Source organism: Alternaria triticimaculans (genome assembly GCF_023758025.1).
Source record: "Alternaria triticimaculans strain BMP 0046 chromosome Unknown scaffold_10, whole genome shotgun sequence".
Classification (NCBI taxonomy): domain Eukaryota; kingdom Fungi; phylum Ascomycota; class Dothideomycetes; order Pleosporales; family Pleosporaceae; genus Alternaria; species Alternaria triticimaculans.
In genome coordinates this window covers 217,437-233,164 of record NW_026055967.1, presented here as the reverse complement: position 1 = coordinate 233,164, position 15,728 = coordinate 217,437, and the positions used below count along the sequence as shown (strand labels likewise).

General features: G+C 52.9%; 5 protein-coding genes across 5 annotated transcripts; 4 read left to right on the top strand and 1 right to left on the bottom strand.

The window, feature by feature from the left end:
• Positions 1-1,315: 1,315 nt before the first annotated feature.
• CYA4 (Cytochrome c oxidase polypeptide 5, mitochondrial) lies at positions 1,316-2,107 on the bottom strand (the record flags this gene model as incomplete). Its single annotated transcript, XM_049367571.1, has 3 exons — positions 1,316-1,414; positions 1,465-1,661; positions 1,840-2,107. 3 exons carry the CDS (start codon positions 2,105-2,107, stop codon positions 1,316-1,318), a joined length of 564 nt encoding a protein of 187 aa, XP_049220541.1.
• Positions 2,108-4,105: 1,998 nt separating this feature from the next.
• On the top strand, positions 4,106-5,343 carry J4E78_006960 (uncharacterized protein; the record flags this gene model as incomplete). Its single annotated transcript, XM_049367570.1, has 4 exons — positions 4,106-4,117; positions 4,176-4,289; positions 4,404-5,088; positions 5,141-5,343. 4 exons carry the CDS (start codon positions 4,106-4,108, stop codon positions 5,341-5,343), a joined length of 1,014 nt encoding a protein of 337 aa, XP_049220540.1.
• Positions 5,344-6,913: 1,570 nt separating this feature from the next.
• Positions 6,914-9,809, top strand: J4E78_006959 (uncharacterized protein; the record flags this gene model as incomplete). The annotated part of the gene is made up of 8 exons (XM_049367569.1): positions 6,914-7,553; positions 7,601-8,630; positions 8,678-8,789; positions 8,840-8,932; positions 8,982-9,073; positions 9,122-9,201; positions 9,260-9,375; positions 9,423-9,809. The coding sequence occupies 8 exons, from the start codon at positions 6,914-6,916 to the stop codon at positions 9,807-9,809; spliced, it is 2,550 nt and encodes an 849-aa protein (XP_049220539.1).
• Positions 9,810-11,468: 1,659 nt separating this feature from the next.
• On the top strand, positions 11,469-12,451 carry J4E78_006958 (uncharacterized protein; the record flags this gene model as incomplete). The annotated part of the gene is made up of 3 exons (XM_049367568.1): positions 11,469-11,477; positions 11,597-12,264; positions 12,325-12,451. 3 exons carry the CDS (start codon positions 11,469-11,471, stop codon positions 12,449-12,451), a joined length of 804 nt encoding a protein of 267 aa, XP_049220538.1.
• Positions 12,452-13,777: 1,326 nt separating this feature from the next.
• On the top strand, positions 13,778-15,095 carry J4E78_006957 (uncharacterized protein; the record flags this gene model as incomplete). Its single annotated transcript, XM_049367567.1, has 2 exons — positions 13,778-14,574; positions 14,627-15,095. The coding sequence occupies 2 exons, from the start codon at positions 13,778-13,780 to the stop codon at positions 15,093-15,095; spliced, it is 1,266 nt and encodes a 421-aa protein (XP_049220537.1).
• Between the last annotated feature and the right edge of the window lie 633 nt (positions 15,096-15,728).

Genomic DNA, 15,728 nt, shown 5'->3' with positions numbered 1-15,728 from the left:
GACATAGAGCATACTGCAGGTAGCTGCCGGTAATATTGCATTGTGAGACCAGCGATGGAAAACGTGAGGTCAGCTGCAGGCTCGAGATGTGCAAAAAGCTCGAGTTTCTAATATTACGAATAGTATACTACGTAAGGAAGAACCGGAACACAGGGATCTGATCTCTCTCATGGACCGTAGGCCTGAAAGGACATGCCGGTTAGTAGTCCTGTTGGCACGCATTCATGGATGCACCTACCTCACGGAACGAAGGAAGCGAACAGGTGCCGCGCAGCCTACATCGATGTAAAGATCAGAGTTATAAGTACTTTCAAGGTGATGTATACACCTAGGCGGCTTGAGCTTAGTATGTGTTCGATATCTTGCTTGAATAGGGTGCACCGGTAATTCTCGCAATGGACAGACGTTGCAGTCCATCTTTGCTAGGATGTAGCCGGTGGGAAACTGAAGTCAGTGTTCACTCATGACTTGCAACCATACACGCGAGAGCCATGAGCTCATAAGCAAGCTTGTGACTTCAAAGTAAGCACGGCCGCGGTCTTCACACTTCTTCAACAAGCATGCTATTACAAAGCTGACATATCTCGTTGCTGTGCGACAAGGACTACCTCGGCCGCGGATGCGGGTATGTGCGTCTTTTACAGCTGCCGTCAGCCGTCTAAGACATCGTTTTCGTAACATAATATCTAACTGCATGCTGCAATTCATGACTATGATCAGCATAGCAGTCACCTAATGATGGGTGAAGATGAATCGTGCATTGCAATACACATCGCAGATTGCGAAAGGACCATTTAATATCGAACAAAGATGATAGGAATGTTCTAACCTCACCAACAAAGATACCTTAGGCAACGAACCCCTTATATCGCTGTTGTGTGGATGTAATTGCTAATAGCAAACTTAAAACCCTATAAGCATTAACTAAAAAACATATTTAAAGAATTTAGGCAAGACTTACGTTAATATAATATTAACCTCTTTAGTTATCTGCACACGCCTTTGATTAACAGTCACGCAACTACACAGGTATCATCTGACGTGACGAGGGTAGAGCGCTTTGATTTGAGAGTTGCGTAAGTCATACAAAGTGCGTCTTGCACGTGATCGAAGTGGGGAACCGTCAGGTAAACGCGAAAAGCCTCTAGATTTCTGTACAATGAGGACTATTATGACAATGGCCGATCGGCAGCCGTTCGTAATGCTTTCGATCTTGTTGTATGTGACACAGACAGTACCAAACGGAAAGTTGACACAAGGAAAATGTGGTATCGGTATTGGCATGGTGATTGCTGTGACGCTTCTATTCGAATCTTTACTCATCGTTGAGCTTCTCCCTGGCAGGCAGGTCCTTCTCGGACTTGCTCTGAACCAACATTCCCTTGTAACCGGTGATGGGCTCGCTGCCTTGCGACTGTGCTGTGTTAGTGCTGACGCGAATGTGCGAGCGTGGAAGTGGCATACCTTGAGGTACTCCTCACTGGCCTCTTGCCATTCCTTTGTCATGGTGCGGGGCCGGATGGGGCTGGCGAACATGCGCGTGAAGGCGAAGACGGCAAAGGCACCCATGATGACGGCAGAGGAGAGGAGGAAGACGTTGCGGCCCTCATCCGGGGGCGGGGGTCGGCGGGGACCGTGGGGACCAAAGGCAATGTAGTAGGCTGTATACAAAGGGTGTTGTCAGCGCGGTGTTCGTATCGATAATTTCTCGGCACGTCGCGATAACTCGCGTTAAGCGCACCAGATGCCGCGGGCTAGCTCGGGTACCTCGATCAAAACACAAGATACGTCATACGAGCTGTCGCAGTATCCAGATGCGCTGAATGGGATTGTACGCACCAGCCTTCTTCTCCTGCATGGTCAACTCTTTCCAGTCGGTCTTCATGCGGTCCCTAAGCGTCATCCACAGATCGGCCTGCTCCTGTGGGGGCATGTCCTCCCATCGCTTCTCGATGTTGGCGAGGGTCGGGTTGGAGATGGCGTGGGCCTGGCGGGATTGCTGGATCTGGCAGGCTACGGGGGCAGCTCTGGGGAGAGCAGTGCGGGTCGCGGTCGATGACATGGCGGCAGCCGAGCTTGAAGCCCGGGCAATGGACGATCGCAGCATGGCGGCGGGTGGAGTGGAGAGTGTCGAAAAATAGAAAACAAAGGGAGAAGCTTCCCGTCGAGGGACCTACAGCTGCCAATGGATCGTGGTGGTGATGGAGTCGATGGTGGGCCAGGAGAGCTGTCTTGCAAAATGTGGTTGCGGGAGGAACGCCAAGGTGGTGGAACGATCAATCTTCTGTGGCCCGAGCGCCCTCGTCGTCCTAACGCTGAGCCTCTCATTGGCCGGGACAACCGTCTATCTCGGCATCTGAGAGCCTCATCCCACCCTGAGCTGAGGTTGCCATGTTTCCGATATACCCTATGGTGAGAGGGAAGCCACGTGGAATGAAGTTGGATGTTGCCGTCCGTTCGAGCAGCTTTCCAAGGTCAGCAATTCTCTCACGGGGCCCAGTCGCGACATTGACATCGGAGATTTGACCGAGGAACCTTTGGCGGCACTGGGAGTCTACAATAGCATCGCGATCGTGACCTCAGTTCAGCTACGACTGGTCATATGAATACGCCGGATGGGTGCGCTTTCGCCCTGCGTGAAATGCTTGGTCGGCAGAGTCCCCTAAATTTGGCTAGGTAAGGTACTATAACGTCGCAACAAACAAGACAAGATGGTATGTGTCTGCTAAATCGACTATACCGAGAGGCTTTTGCTGAACTATATATCTCACGTGCGTTCATCGTTCCTCTTTCTGGGTACCCGAGTGAGCATGGAACGTTCAACTTGGAACAAAACACTCGCAAATTCCCTCAAGCGCGGGGTAGAGCAGTGCTGCGAGAGTCTACGACGTATAGATGCTAACCTATCATAAATGTCCTTCAAACGTGTGTAAGCAATTAGACATCTCTGACAGGATGACATTGAATTCTGCTTGTTCAGACGCGCTCTACCTAGGTAGTCTCCAAGGTGTCTTCCCGTCCCGTGATCGGAGGCTCGGCACCTGCGCACAACATACGCGTCGGGGCGGGACTCGCTTGTATCGTCATCTGAACTCCGAGCTCGAGCTCAAGCTCAAGCTGTAGCTCCAGCTCCAGGTCTCCTTGCCACAGCACCCATATGCAGGTACCTGTGCTCCTGGTTTAATCGCCGTAGCACCTGGCGATCATGTGGCGGGCCAGAGCTGCTACAAATAACATGTCTATCCATCATAGTGCCACGGTGCCGGCCGCGGATACCCACGCCTCATCTCGAACCATACTCGACTTTGCCTGGCGGAGAGAATCTCGGTGGTGACACAAAACACTCGCCTCCCCACGAACCGGTGATCGCATCAGACTCTGCTGCGCGCTTTGGTTTATCACATCGAATGACCAAAAGATCCTGCCCACGAGAGCGACAACGGCTGACGCCCGCGCAGAGCTGTTTTAATAACTAGTCTGTGCTCTCGCTGATTACGAGATGCACGTATACCTCTTTCGTAAGAGCATTGATAGAATCGTGTCCTGCGTGGCGTGCCGGGCCTGAATGGCCGACCAGCCGCCTGCGGTACATACTGCAGTATGCGAGGCTGCAAGTTCGGTATCACCAGAGCGCTTGGCGTCACGAATGCGTCTGGAGATAGTTACGGATGCCTCGGTCAGGGTACGCTCAGCATAGTCTGCCCGAGCTGCCCGCCTTGCTCTCCGGTGCAGTCCGCGGCCTCGAATGATGGCGATATCGCCCCCGAGGCTGAATGCAAATGCGCTTGGCTTGACAAGCAGGTAGCCGGCCGGAAGTGTGGGAGGCACAGGTGGTGTAATTGGGGGCCCAGGCTGCGCTGCATATCGGATTACAGAAAAAGAACTAAAACTTGTGACGTCCTCAAGCTGGTCGCTATTTAGCTTGCCCCTCCCTCACCTGGGCACCCCACCTTAGCCCAGACCCAACAAAACACTGCGCCCGACACAAAACTCTGTCTCTCACCACTTCTACATCAGCTTATACCCTATAAAAGAGTGAGCTCAGCGCAATTGCCTCGCTTCCTCTTCAACTCTCTAACTTTCTCAGCACTACACTCAGTTCATCATGGTTGTCAAGGTAAGCTCCTTCCACTACCCCGCTGCGCCAGGAGGCAGTCACTAACACGTCCGCGCAGGTTGGTATCAACGGATTCGGTCGCATTGGCCGTATCGTCTTCCGCAATGCTATCGAGCACAACGACGTCGACATTGTCGCCGTGAACGACCCCTTCATCGAGCCTCACTACGCTGTAAGCATCCCCGCGCAAACACAAACCCAGAATAGCCCACCCATCTTTGCACATCGGCTTTTGCGATGCCATGCAGCGGTTCTACGACAACGGGACGCAAGCTAACACACGCAGGCCTACATGCTCAAGTATGACAGCACACACGGCCAGTTCAAGGGCGAGATCAAGGTCGATGGCAACAACCTGACCGTCAACGGCAAGACCATCCGCTTCCACATGGAGAAGGACCCCGCCAACATCCCATGGAGCGAGACCGGCGCCTACTACGTCGTCGAGTCCACCGGTGTCTTCACCACCACCGAGAAGGCCAAGGCCCACTTGAAGGGTGGAGCCAAGAAGGTTGTCATCTCTGCTCCCTCCGCTGATGCTCCCATGTTCGTCATGGGCGTCAACCACGAGACTTACAAGTCCGACATCGAGGTGCTCTCCAACGCCTCTTGCACAACCAACTGCCTTGCACCCCTGGCCAAGGTTGTCCACGACAAGTTCACCATCATTGAGGGCCTCATGACCACCATCCACTCCTACACTGCCACCCAGAAGGTCGTTGACGGCCCCTCCGCTAAGGACTGGCGTGGTGGCCGTACCGCTGCCCAGAACATCATTCCCAGCAGCACTGGTGCCGCCAAGGCTGTCGGCAAGGTCATTCCTGAGCTCAACGGCAAGCTCACTGGTATGGCCATGCGTGTTCCCACCGCCAACGTCTCGGTTGTCGACTTGACTGTCCGCATCGAGAAGGCTGCGTCCTACGACGAGATCAAGCAGGCCATCAAGGAGGCTGCTGACGGCCCTCTCAACGGTAAGCTTTTACTTTCCCATGCCGTTCAAATGCACGTTCTGACATGACATAGGCATTCTCGGCTACACTGAGGACGACATTGTCTCCACTGACTTGAACGGTGACAACCGTTCTTCCATCTTCGACGCCAAGGCTGGTATCTCCCTGAACAAGAACTTTGTCAAGCTCGTCTCCTGGTACGACAACGAGTGGGGTTACTCCCGTCGTGTCCTTGACCTCCTGGTCTACATTGCCAAGGTTGATGGCAACGCTTAGGAGTCAGGACAGAGCCAGGCAACACCTAAACTCTGATTTCACTTCTTCAGCACCGACTCAATGGAGCGGGCTACCTTTGGCTAGGCGCGGACAACGCGGGGATGAAAATATGGTCTGAACATGAATGCGTTATGCTAGACATGAATCAATGAATAATAATCACCACAATAAAGCTCGCCTGTATCCCGTGAACATGAAGTGACAATAAGGCTCCCCTCGCCCGTCTGCATGGTAGTGGAGCTGCCCCTGTCGTTGCATTTTCTAGCGCTCCTTTGCGAGCTAGTTCCCGAGGTACGACTCTCACGCGAATGTATACTTGCACGCGGATCCCTTTCTCCCGCTTAGTTCCCGGCTGCTCGTTTACGTCCCGTAATCTGGCGAAAGCGTTTGCGGGGAAGAACGGGGTGTTCTAGGTGGCTTCCGTGATGCGGCAGTTTTAGGCATCTGAATGGCTAGTATCGGCTTTGGGCTTCTGTATGGCTATACTGAGGAGCTGTCCTGAGAATATCAGTAACCTTAAAGCATGCCCTCCCCGAAAGCGCCATCTCTCAGTAGTGAATGTTCACACTCGTGTGTCGTCGTATCATGGCATCCCGAGGTCCTATACTGGGACATTGGGAGAGCACTTGGCCTCGGTCTGCGGGTTGCCGAGATGCCATGTCGGAAGCGGATGATGGAGCTACCTAGTTCGTACACAGTTGAACCACATAACGCTGCTCATGCTTGCTGCTGCCATAACTTTGAGGAAGATTAGGTCACCAGGTTGAGCACTGAAGGCATGCGGCGAGAGACTGCGCTAAATAACTTGGCGCTGCTTAGTCATGTGACGGATCTTGGCCGCGTAGGGAACTTGCATTGCAACGCTCCACTTTATCCCCTACTTTGAAGCCCAGCATCAGCTATCACGAGATTCAGAAAGCTATAGACTGCTTTTACGTTACATAAAATTGCTGGAGCTCCAGTCTCACGTTGTTCAGCAGCTGATGTAGGTGACCTCTGTCGCGATTTACGATCTGCCTTCCACATAACGCGACGAACAACATATAGTCAGTGCACAACGACCTTTACTTACCCAACTACAGATCAGCACAACTCCGTGAAAAACGTATCGCAAAGAAACAACACTTGGCGCTCTCACCCTGCAGCATCCACTAGAGTGTGATCTACTCTCATCTTCTGGAACCAATCCTCCACCAATACGTTTAGCTCCAGTACAGCTAGCTCAATGCGGTAGCGATATCGCCAGTAAGTACCTTTCTGTTCACCACTTCCGAAATTCATCCCAAAGCAGCTCTTACAGTTAGCTCCGCATCAACAACATGTTCTCATACCAGAGGTCGACCCTCAAAGCGCTTTCTCTTCAACATATTTGTTTCTTAGCATGCTTGGGATTACATTTCCATCTACCCAAATCGGCTTCAGATTAGAAGCATGGTTTTCTTCATTCACTCAACACACCATGCTGAAGTCATGGGGTCGGGTGTTCAAAGTCATACGACCAGCGCGTCTGATAGTGTTGTCGCTAATGGATTTATAGCTGCAAGCCCGCGACCGCAAAGCGAGGCGTACCATGCCCGCTTTACCCTACGAGATAGTCATGGCAGACGAAGACTATGCCATGGGAGATGACTCCATCATCAATTCGACGGAGCCAAATGGGGACCATGTACTGGACACCGTGAACCCGTCTGAAGTTTTTGCGAACATCAAAGGGCCACCATTATCTAAAAGAGAGCAACTCCCCTTTCACAGCCCATCGAAGAACCCCTCATTTCTGCAACCTAGTACCACGCAGAGCCAGGCTGGATCACATCGAACGACAAAGTCGCCTAGTGGCTGGTCGGATAAGATGAGCATGTCGCGCCCTACTCCTGTTAGGCGATCAAGTCCGCAAGTTCGCATACCCCCAAAACCGAGATCATCGATTCTTCCATATGCGACGAACAAAACAGGCCTCGTCTACGACTCTCGTATGCGCTTTCACGCCGAGCTGCCTGACATGGATCTCATTGATGATATCCATCCCGAAGATCCGCGTCGTATTCACTCCATCTATGAAGAGATTAGGCAAGCTGGTCTACTGGCGACTAGTGATTTAGACGAAGACCAAGAAGACAAGTGCTGGAGGATCATGACGCGCTTCGCTACGAGACCAGAGATCCTTCTGATACACACGGAAGAGCATTACGCCTTCGTAGAGTCATTGCAGGGTAGGTTTATGATAACATTAAGAGAACTCGACTAACTTTGCTATTAGACATGACTGTGGAAGATCTTAAAATGGAGGCCTCCAATCGCGACTCAATTTACTTCAACCATGCGACCTATGAATGCGCCAAGCTCGCAGCTGGAGGAGCCATCGAGGCCTGTAAAGCGGTAGTACAAGGAATCGTGCGCAACGCAATCGCCATCATTCGTCCTCCCGGGCATCATGCCGAAACAGATCAGGCTTCGGGATTCTGCATCTTCAACAACGTTCCGATAGCTACCCGGGTCTGTCAGAATGCATATCCGGAAACTTGCCGTAAGGTCTTGATTTTGGACTGGGATGTTCACCACGGTAATGGCGTCCAGCATGCCTTTTACGAGGATCCAAACGTACTCTACATATCGCTGCATGTCTACAAAGACGGAAACTTCTACCCCAACTTGAAGGACGGTAATCTTGACTATTGCGGCAAAGGTCCTGGTGAGGGGAAGAATGTGAATATCCCTTGGGCGGAACACGGCATGGGCGACTCAGAATATCTCTACGCTTTCCAGGAAATTGTCATGCCCATTGCTACTGAGTTTGATCCGGATCTTGTCATAGTTTCGGCCGGTTTCGATGCAGCCGAAGGAGACCTGCTGGGCGGTTGTTTCGTCACACCAGCGTGTTACGGTCACATGACACATATGCTTATGCGACTAGCAAAGGGGAAAATCGTGGTGTGCCTCGAAGGCGGTTACAATCTCAGGTCAATAGCGCGCTCGGCGCTAGCCGTGACGAGGGTACTCATGTTGGAGCCGCCGGATCGCCTGAACGAGGATCTTCCAGCCCCAAAGGATAGTGCGGTTTACGTCATAGAGAACGTGAAACGCCAGCACTCCAAGTACTGGAAGTCCCTCTACCCTAAACACCTGGACAAAACCGACCCTGGCTACAAAGATACATATCGATTGCACGAAATCATCCGCGAATGGCAGAGTCAGCGGCTGTCATTAGAACACTCCATGGTTCCTCTTCCTCCACTCCAAATCAACAAGGCTGGCTTATCCCAGACGTTTGAACATAATATTATTGCAACGTAAGTTCATTCTCCTCATAATCCCCGCAGATCCTGACTTAGTACAGACCAAAGTTCATGGACCGGTATCCTCTCCTCGTGATTTTTCACGACCCGCCGAGCTTCCAAGACCACACCGATCCGGTGACTGGTAAGAGAGAACTGCACAACACATGGCTTGTGAGTACGGCTGCAGTCTCGTACTGTGTAATCGCTGACTTTGGATGAAGACTGATGTTACGAAGAGGTATATTGACTGGGCCATCAACAATGACTTTCAAGTCATTGATGTCAATATTCCGAGAGTCGTTGCAGTGGAAGATGTGAGCTTTCGCGATGCTTTTGCCGAAATAGCTTGCTAATCACAGTCAGTCGATCATCGGCTACACAAGATCCGATGATTCCGCAGTCCGAGCGCAGCAAACCCGCGAGCTTGCCGCGTATCTGTGGGAGAACTACATTGAGTAAGTCTCTCAGAACGCGCTTTTGATCAATTGTTAACGTGTAAATAGACCAAACGAGGCGACGCAAGTGTTCTTCATGGGTATCGGCGATGCGTATCTTGGACTTGTTGATCTACTGAGCCACAACGGTAAGCATCCCAAGTCCTCTTGCAGCTTGCCTTCCCAGAGCAGCGACTGACTTTACAGAAAACTGCACCGATCCGGATAGCCCAGTCGAGTGCTTGATCGGATTTGTGGGAGAAACAACTATTCAGTCCATCAAACGAGCAACGGACGACACCATTTCCAGCTGGTACTACTCCGTAAGTACGGTTGAAGGCTACTACATGATACCAGCTAAGATTCACAGCACTCTATGATCTTCGTGAAGAACAACCACTTCGTCTGGAATCCAAGCCGTCAACGCAAGATGCGCAAGAAGCTTGGCAACCTTATCCAATCGCCCAAGGACAGCTTAGACGACATGCTCGAGCAGCACTTGGAGGAAGTGCAAAGCCTACTTTTGGAAAAGAAGAGCGAGTTTGAAGAGATGAATGACATTTCCAGTCGTACTGACGAGGGGCCGCAGAACACGGTCGCAGGGCTGCGAAGCCCGCCCGTAGCGAGCGCGTCACACACATCCAGGCGTTTTGAGCAAGAAGCCGCCTCGAATCTGTTAAAGAGCCCCAAGATGCCTCAAATGGGCTTGTTCAGTGCGAGCAGTCCACGGAGTCCCGTCAAAAGGCCACCCTTTTGAGCTACTTGAAGCTGGTCGAGAGATGGCGTGGTTTGCGGCATCCATCATATTCGTTGCATGGCCTGGCGTATCTGGCATACCTTTTTCGCTGTACGATGAAGCGATGTTTGATGTTCTATGTGTTGAGTACGCGCGCTGCATTTCTTCAATCGCAAATAATCAACATCTCCTAGAGGACAGCTGCGCCTCGATAATATGAGTACCCCGATGATGACAGTGATGTTGAACGAAAGTCTTATTGATAGCTTTGCTGATGCGATGCAAAACCTCGGTACTTTGAGCCGCTTCAAGATGGTCGGCTTGCGCCTCGCTTAGGTACGAGCCCTGGGGATGGCTAATCATGACGCCAGCCGTTATCCATCGAACCGGCCGAGCCCTACGCCTCACGACAGCCGCTCCGCGCTCGCATGATCCTCCACCCACCACAGCAATTACTCCGCACACGCATCGCAATCAGCATACTGCGCCCAAGCCATGCATGCGCCAAGCAGACGGGCCCGCTTTCATGGCCGGATCGCTGACCAACGCTAAGCTCACTCGAGGCTGGCGGCTCAAACGCTCGATGCTCATTCCTTAACGACAACTCAGCTGTGCTCCACCACATGCCAGCTCGCGTACGAGAAGGATCTAGACGGCATGGCAGCTGCGAACAGCGCAAATCGATAACTAGATACGCGGAAAGAGTTGCTACGCGCCCTTGGCCAGCATCTCCAGATTCCTCAGAACGAGGTTGAAACGAGATTGTCAATACTGATGCACTCGGCGGCGCAGTCAAAGAGATGGTGGCACGGAAATAGGCCAAGTGGTGATGGGCCAGCATCAGCACTAGCTGCCGTTACACATATCCAACCTTCTATCGACTGTGCTTCTTATTCCCTGCTGACATGCTGATGACACGCCCCGCTGGCGAATTTACAGGCATGTTGCTGCAATGGCTGTACGCCTCAGATGCGCCCGCACAAGGGCGCGCCTGCCAGATCGGCAACATTGAATGTACTGATTGGTTGCATAAGACGAACAAAGGCCATGTATGATGGCAGATACAGGAAGGTGGCCTGTCGCTTGGTCCACTATCCGCAGTGCGGCTGTGGGGGCTGGAAACAGCGGTATCGAGCAAGATGGGCGGAAGAGTGACTTAAGGGTTGGGGGTCAGCCTGCTGGGTCACCTCTGCTCTGTTTCCTTCTTTGAGCCTTTATGCTGCCTGCTACACTGCTAGCATTGCATTCATATTTTTCCGACAATCAGAAAGCCGAGTGGACTAAGAGATAACGGGCTTTGTGCTGGAGGCTGGCCTTACTATTGTGCTTATCTACTCGCCACACAACCATCGCAATGAGACGCTCGTGGACCGCAAGGCTAGCAGTGGCCATCGCGACCAGCCAACTCTACTTTTCGTCTACTATGGCGCAAGATGTCTCACAGACAGCATCCAACAGTATACAATCTTCATCGGCGACACCTACGACCTCGGAAGCAGTAGAATCGTCGACTGCAACACCGACATCGTCGGGTGAACCGACAATCCACTCAATCAAAGCTGGCGCCGGAGGCTTCAAATTTACACCGCAAGAACTTCACAATGTCTCCGTGGGCGACATCATCCAATGGGAATTTTATCCACCAGATCATTCGGTCGCGAGAGCTGAGTTCGGATCAGCATGCGTTCCGTATGAGTATACGGGAAAAGATAAAGTAGGGTTCTGGTCTGAGACCCAATGGGTGAACAATACGAATGAGGTTGGTCCTTCGATGAACAGCCGGCCAAGTTACGCTAACACTCTCGCAGCTCACATACTTCAATGTTACGATCAACTCGACAGAACCCATCTTCTTCTATTGTGCAGCACCGAACTCGTGCCTGGGCGAACACATGGTCGGAGTCATCAACCCGAACTCTACGCAAACACTGGCATCGCAAGTTCAGGCGGCTGCCGCAGCAGACTTTCAACTAGCGCCTGGCGAACCAGTTCCTGGTGAGGCGACATCGACGCTGTCTAATGCTCCTACGTCAACGGGAGCACCGCCACCGTCTAACGGGGGAGGTCATGGTGGCGGTCATAGCCTGTCCACTGGTGCCATCGTTGGCATAGTAATTGGTGGCGTGGCTTTCCTGGCAATATGTGCCGCTCTCTTCTTCTTTGTAGGCCGATCCAAGTCGTTGAAGGAGGTTATCAAACAGCGAGATGGTACGAATACCCACGATCCAAACATGAGCCAACAGTACGGTCGCTCGGACTACGGTCATGGAGGACTCTCATCGCCAGGGTTTCAATCGCCAGCTCCTGGCTATGCTACTCCACCGCCAGGACACTACCCAGACTATGGCTTCAACTCGCCCCCAGGATACGGTCAGCACAATGTAGGAGAGCAGTACCCGTCGGGTTGGACCAGCCCTGGGCCCCAACACGGCCATATGAGTATGATGAGCAACGTCAGTGGGTTGTCGCAGCAACAGTAAGTATCACTCGTTTGAAAGATACCTAGCCTAGACATGCACGCTAACTATGTTTGTAGGATCGACCAACTAAAGCATGCACAGATGAACGGGCAACCTGCCGTAGCAGAGTTGCACAGTCCACCGCTGGAGCAACAGTCTTTCTCGGCAGAGTTGGACGCATCTGGACGCAATAAGCCAAAATGATGAGCGATGTGTATTTGAATTATCATCTTTAGCTCGCATGCAATGTTTGTTTGAAATCATTTGGATAGAGTAGTGCAATGCCCGAATGGGACTCGTGCAGACAGCGTGATAAAGCATGAAAACCTTTAGCGCCGCTGTAAAGGCTGAATCATACGATGCAGGCCACCTCGAACAGAGACAGAAGAGATGTATATAGTGCAAGCTTATCGATAACATGAAGTGTAGTCACCACTTTGTTGTACGTACGACTCTCGCAACGACACTAGAGAATACATAAGTAATACACGAACCGACTCGATAACTAGATCTGCTCCCGGAACTCACGGCAGCAAGAAGATCGGTCTAGCTGACGATAGACCGTACAGCAACGAAACCATCATGTACTGCATCTGCAATTGCCACACGATACCATTTCGGGCCTATTGTGTAAAACCCTGCCAAGCGGCCCTCGTCTCGTCGAGTGATGTTGTGGCATTGTAAAACGTGGGCCGGCAACCAGCGGCTAGCGACATTGTGGTACCAGAGTTTATCGCAGGTAGATAGCAGAGGGTCCGCGGGTTAGGTAACTTTGAGGTTGGAGTTGGACGCGTCGCGCATAGTGGGTACTCGAGCGGGGATAATTGTCAGTTGATCGGTCGTCTTGTGAGTGAACTCTGCCAGGCGTTGAATGCTTTGTGTGATGATGACTGCAACATGCATGTTTTTTTGTCGAAGTGACATCACGCTCATCGTGCACTCAGGCTTGTATAATTTGAAGACTGGCGCAGTTTCGCAAGAGCAAAAATCTACACACTATCTAAGCTAGTGCGAGCGGAAGCTAGCGATCGGTTGTCGTCTTCTGGAAATTTTGATTAGAGGATGTTCCCTCCATGTCTAGGGCTTAATGGCTGTTCATTGGCGGTCAGGCGCTCCGCACAGCGATGACGAGCATGTTGGCACGCAGGGCCGATGCGCCTACACGCAACCAGCCAGGAAATGCGGTGAGAATTACTAAAGGGTGCGCAGGACAGGAAGAAGCAGCCATGGGATGGTTTGCCGATGTTCAAGAGGGTGCAAGGTTTGCCCGGCAGCCTACAGAAATCCCCGGACGTCACACGTGGTGTGGGCGCTGCCTGCTATCGTCAGAACGCCAGCCAAGCCTCGCTCAAGGAAGAGCGGCCGCCCTACGCATTCGACGCCAGATGAAGCCTCGCCGATGGTTCCTCCCTTCCCCACGTTCCTGCCAACAGTTCCGTGACCGTCCTCAGGCCTGACTATGATTTGCACCGCGGTTGCCCGATCTTGCTATCTTCCTCCACCCTAGGACCCCCAGCCCGGCACAACGACATGATCACTTCCTCACCCACAATCTCGCAACCGCCCTCGCCGAACACGACCTTCCACACGCCCACCCACCGCCCGTACCATGCCTCGCGACGCACATCGGCTTCCTCCAGCGCCCACTCGCCCCGCTTTGCCGTGACCACGGTAGCCTCACGGCGATTCGACGCGCCGCCCACTCCAAAGCCCGCCTTCTCGGCGCCCTCGCCAGTCCCGACGTTTGCGCCCTCGCCCCAGAGCCGCAAGAGAGGATACGTCGACTCGGGCACCCAGTACTCGCCGTCTGGGTTTCCCCCGACATATCGGCCGCAGCCCAGCAACCGCACCAGCGCCGACATCGCTCTCGATATCTCCACCCTCGACCAGGACCGGGACCAGGACCAGAAAACGGCCGACCCGACGTCTTCCAGCGCTCCTGCCACTGTGCCTACACCGCGGGGGGATACCTCCGCCGCGCCTGTCGTCACGGAGCCCCCCGAGCCCCAAGTGCGGGTAAGTCCGCAGCCCATCGCGCCCGCGAACAATGTGCAACCCCAGGGTCGCCGCATGTCGCATGAGAGCACGCATGCGGAAGTAGAGCCGGCTGGGGTGCAGAAAGAGCAAAGCACTGTCTTGCAGGTTCCTGCCTCGCCAGCCAAGCGAGCGAGGCCCGAGGAGCCAGGCGTCAAGGTCATGCCCCTTCAGTATGAGACGTGCGACGTCAAAGACCTCGGTGTGCTCATCTCCGACATGCTCATGGAGTTGGTGCGGCTCAACGACGGTTATCCGCTGCGCGACGGCACACTGACACGATTCCACTCCAGGTGCGTCCGTCCAAGACTGACTGAAGCAGTGTTTGCTGACATTGATCCCCAGAGCCCCGCCGGGCATCTCAGTACGAGACTATCTCTCCCGCCTCATAGTGCACGCTACGCTGTCTCCGCCTATTCTCCTCTCCATGGTCTTCTACGTCGACAAGCTGTGCGCCATGTACCCCGCCTTCACAATCAGCAGCCTCACCGTGCATCGATTCCTTATAACTGCTGCGACAGTCGCGGCCAAGGGCCTTAGCGATAGTTTTTGGACCAACAGCCTATATGCAAGGGTCGGCGGCGTTAGTGTCCGTGAATTGGCGCTACTCGAGCTGGAGTTTCTGCGGAGGCTCGAATGGCGCATCGTCCCAAAGCCGGAAGTACTCGTAGATTACTACAAAGGTCTGGTCGATCGTGGCGCAGGATACGTTATAGAGAAGGAACCGGAATCAGGACCGACGGCCAGCTCAAACCACGTAACCACGCCTACGGGATCAGCGACAGGAATACACACCAATCAATCAGGCACATAATGACACAAGCTCTTGAGCGCTGAGCAGCATCATGCCACGATATCAAGCCAGCTCATGAAACGCTCCCCAATGCCGTTAGCGTCTCTACCCTGATAGCTTTGGTCGCATTCATGAGTTCGCGAAGACGATGTTGTGGGTTATCTTATCTGTTCCCACTGTCAAGCCAAACCGTGGCCGCCCTTGTGTGGAAGGCTGGGAACACGGCTGGTTGGATGTTGATGAGCTGGCGAACATGACTCGGCAGGAGTTATCACCTACAGCCTCTCCTCTAACGGGGGATCTTATCGAGCTGCCGGAGGCACATCACTACATCATCTCAGGCTCGTGCCATCAGCGAGCACGCTCATAGGCATCTTTTCGATGCCACCAGCACGGTTCGTCACAGTGACGCATCTTATAGCTATCAAAAGCTCAAGGCATACTTCAGAGAAACGGAAAAGCTAGGGATGAGGCAGCACATTGCCCTTGCGTGGCCGCTTTTCTAGTAGACGACGAGCGTAGGATGCACGAGGCGAGTGAGAAAGTTGAATAGCAAGTATTGCTTGAAAAGTACGAGCAAAATTAAATCATCAACCCCTTTCAATATGCATGCCACTATCTTGTGAATGGTGTTCTGGCAGACGCACCACGGTC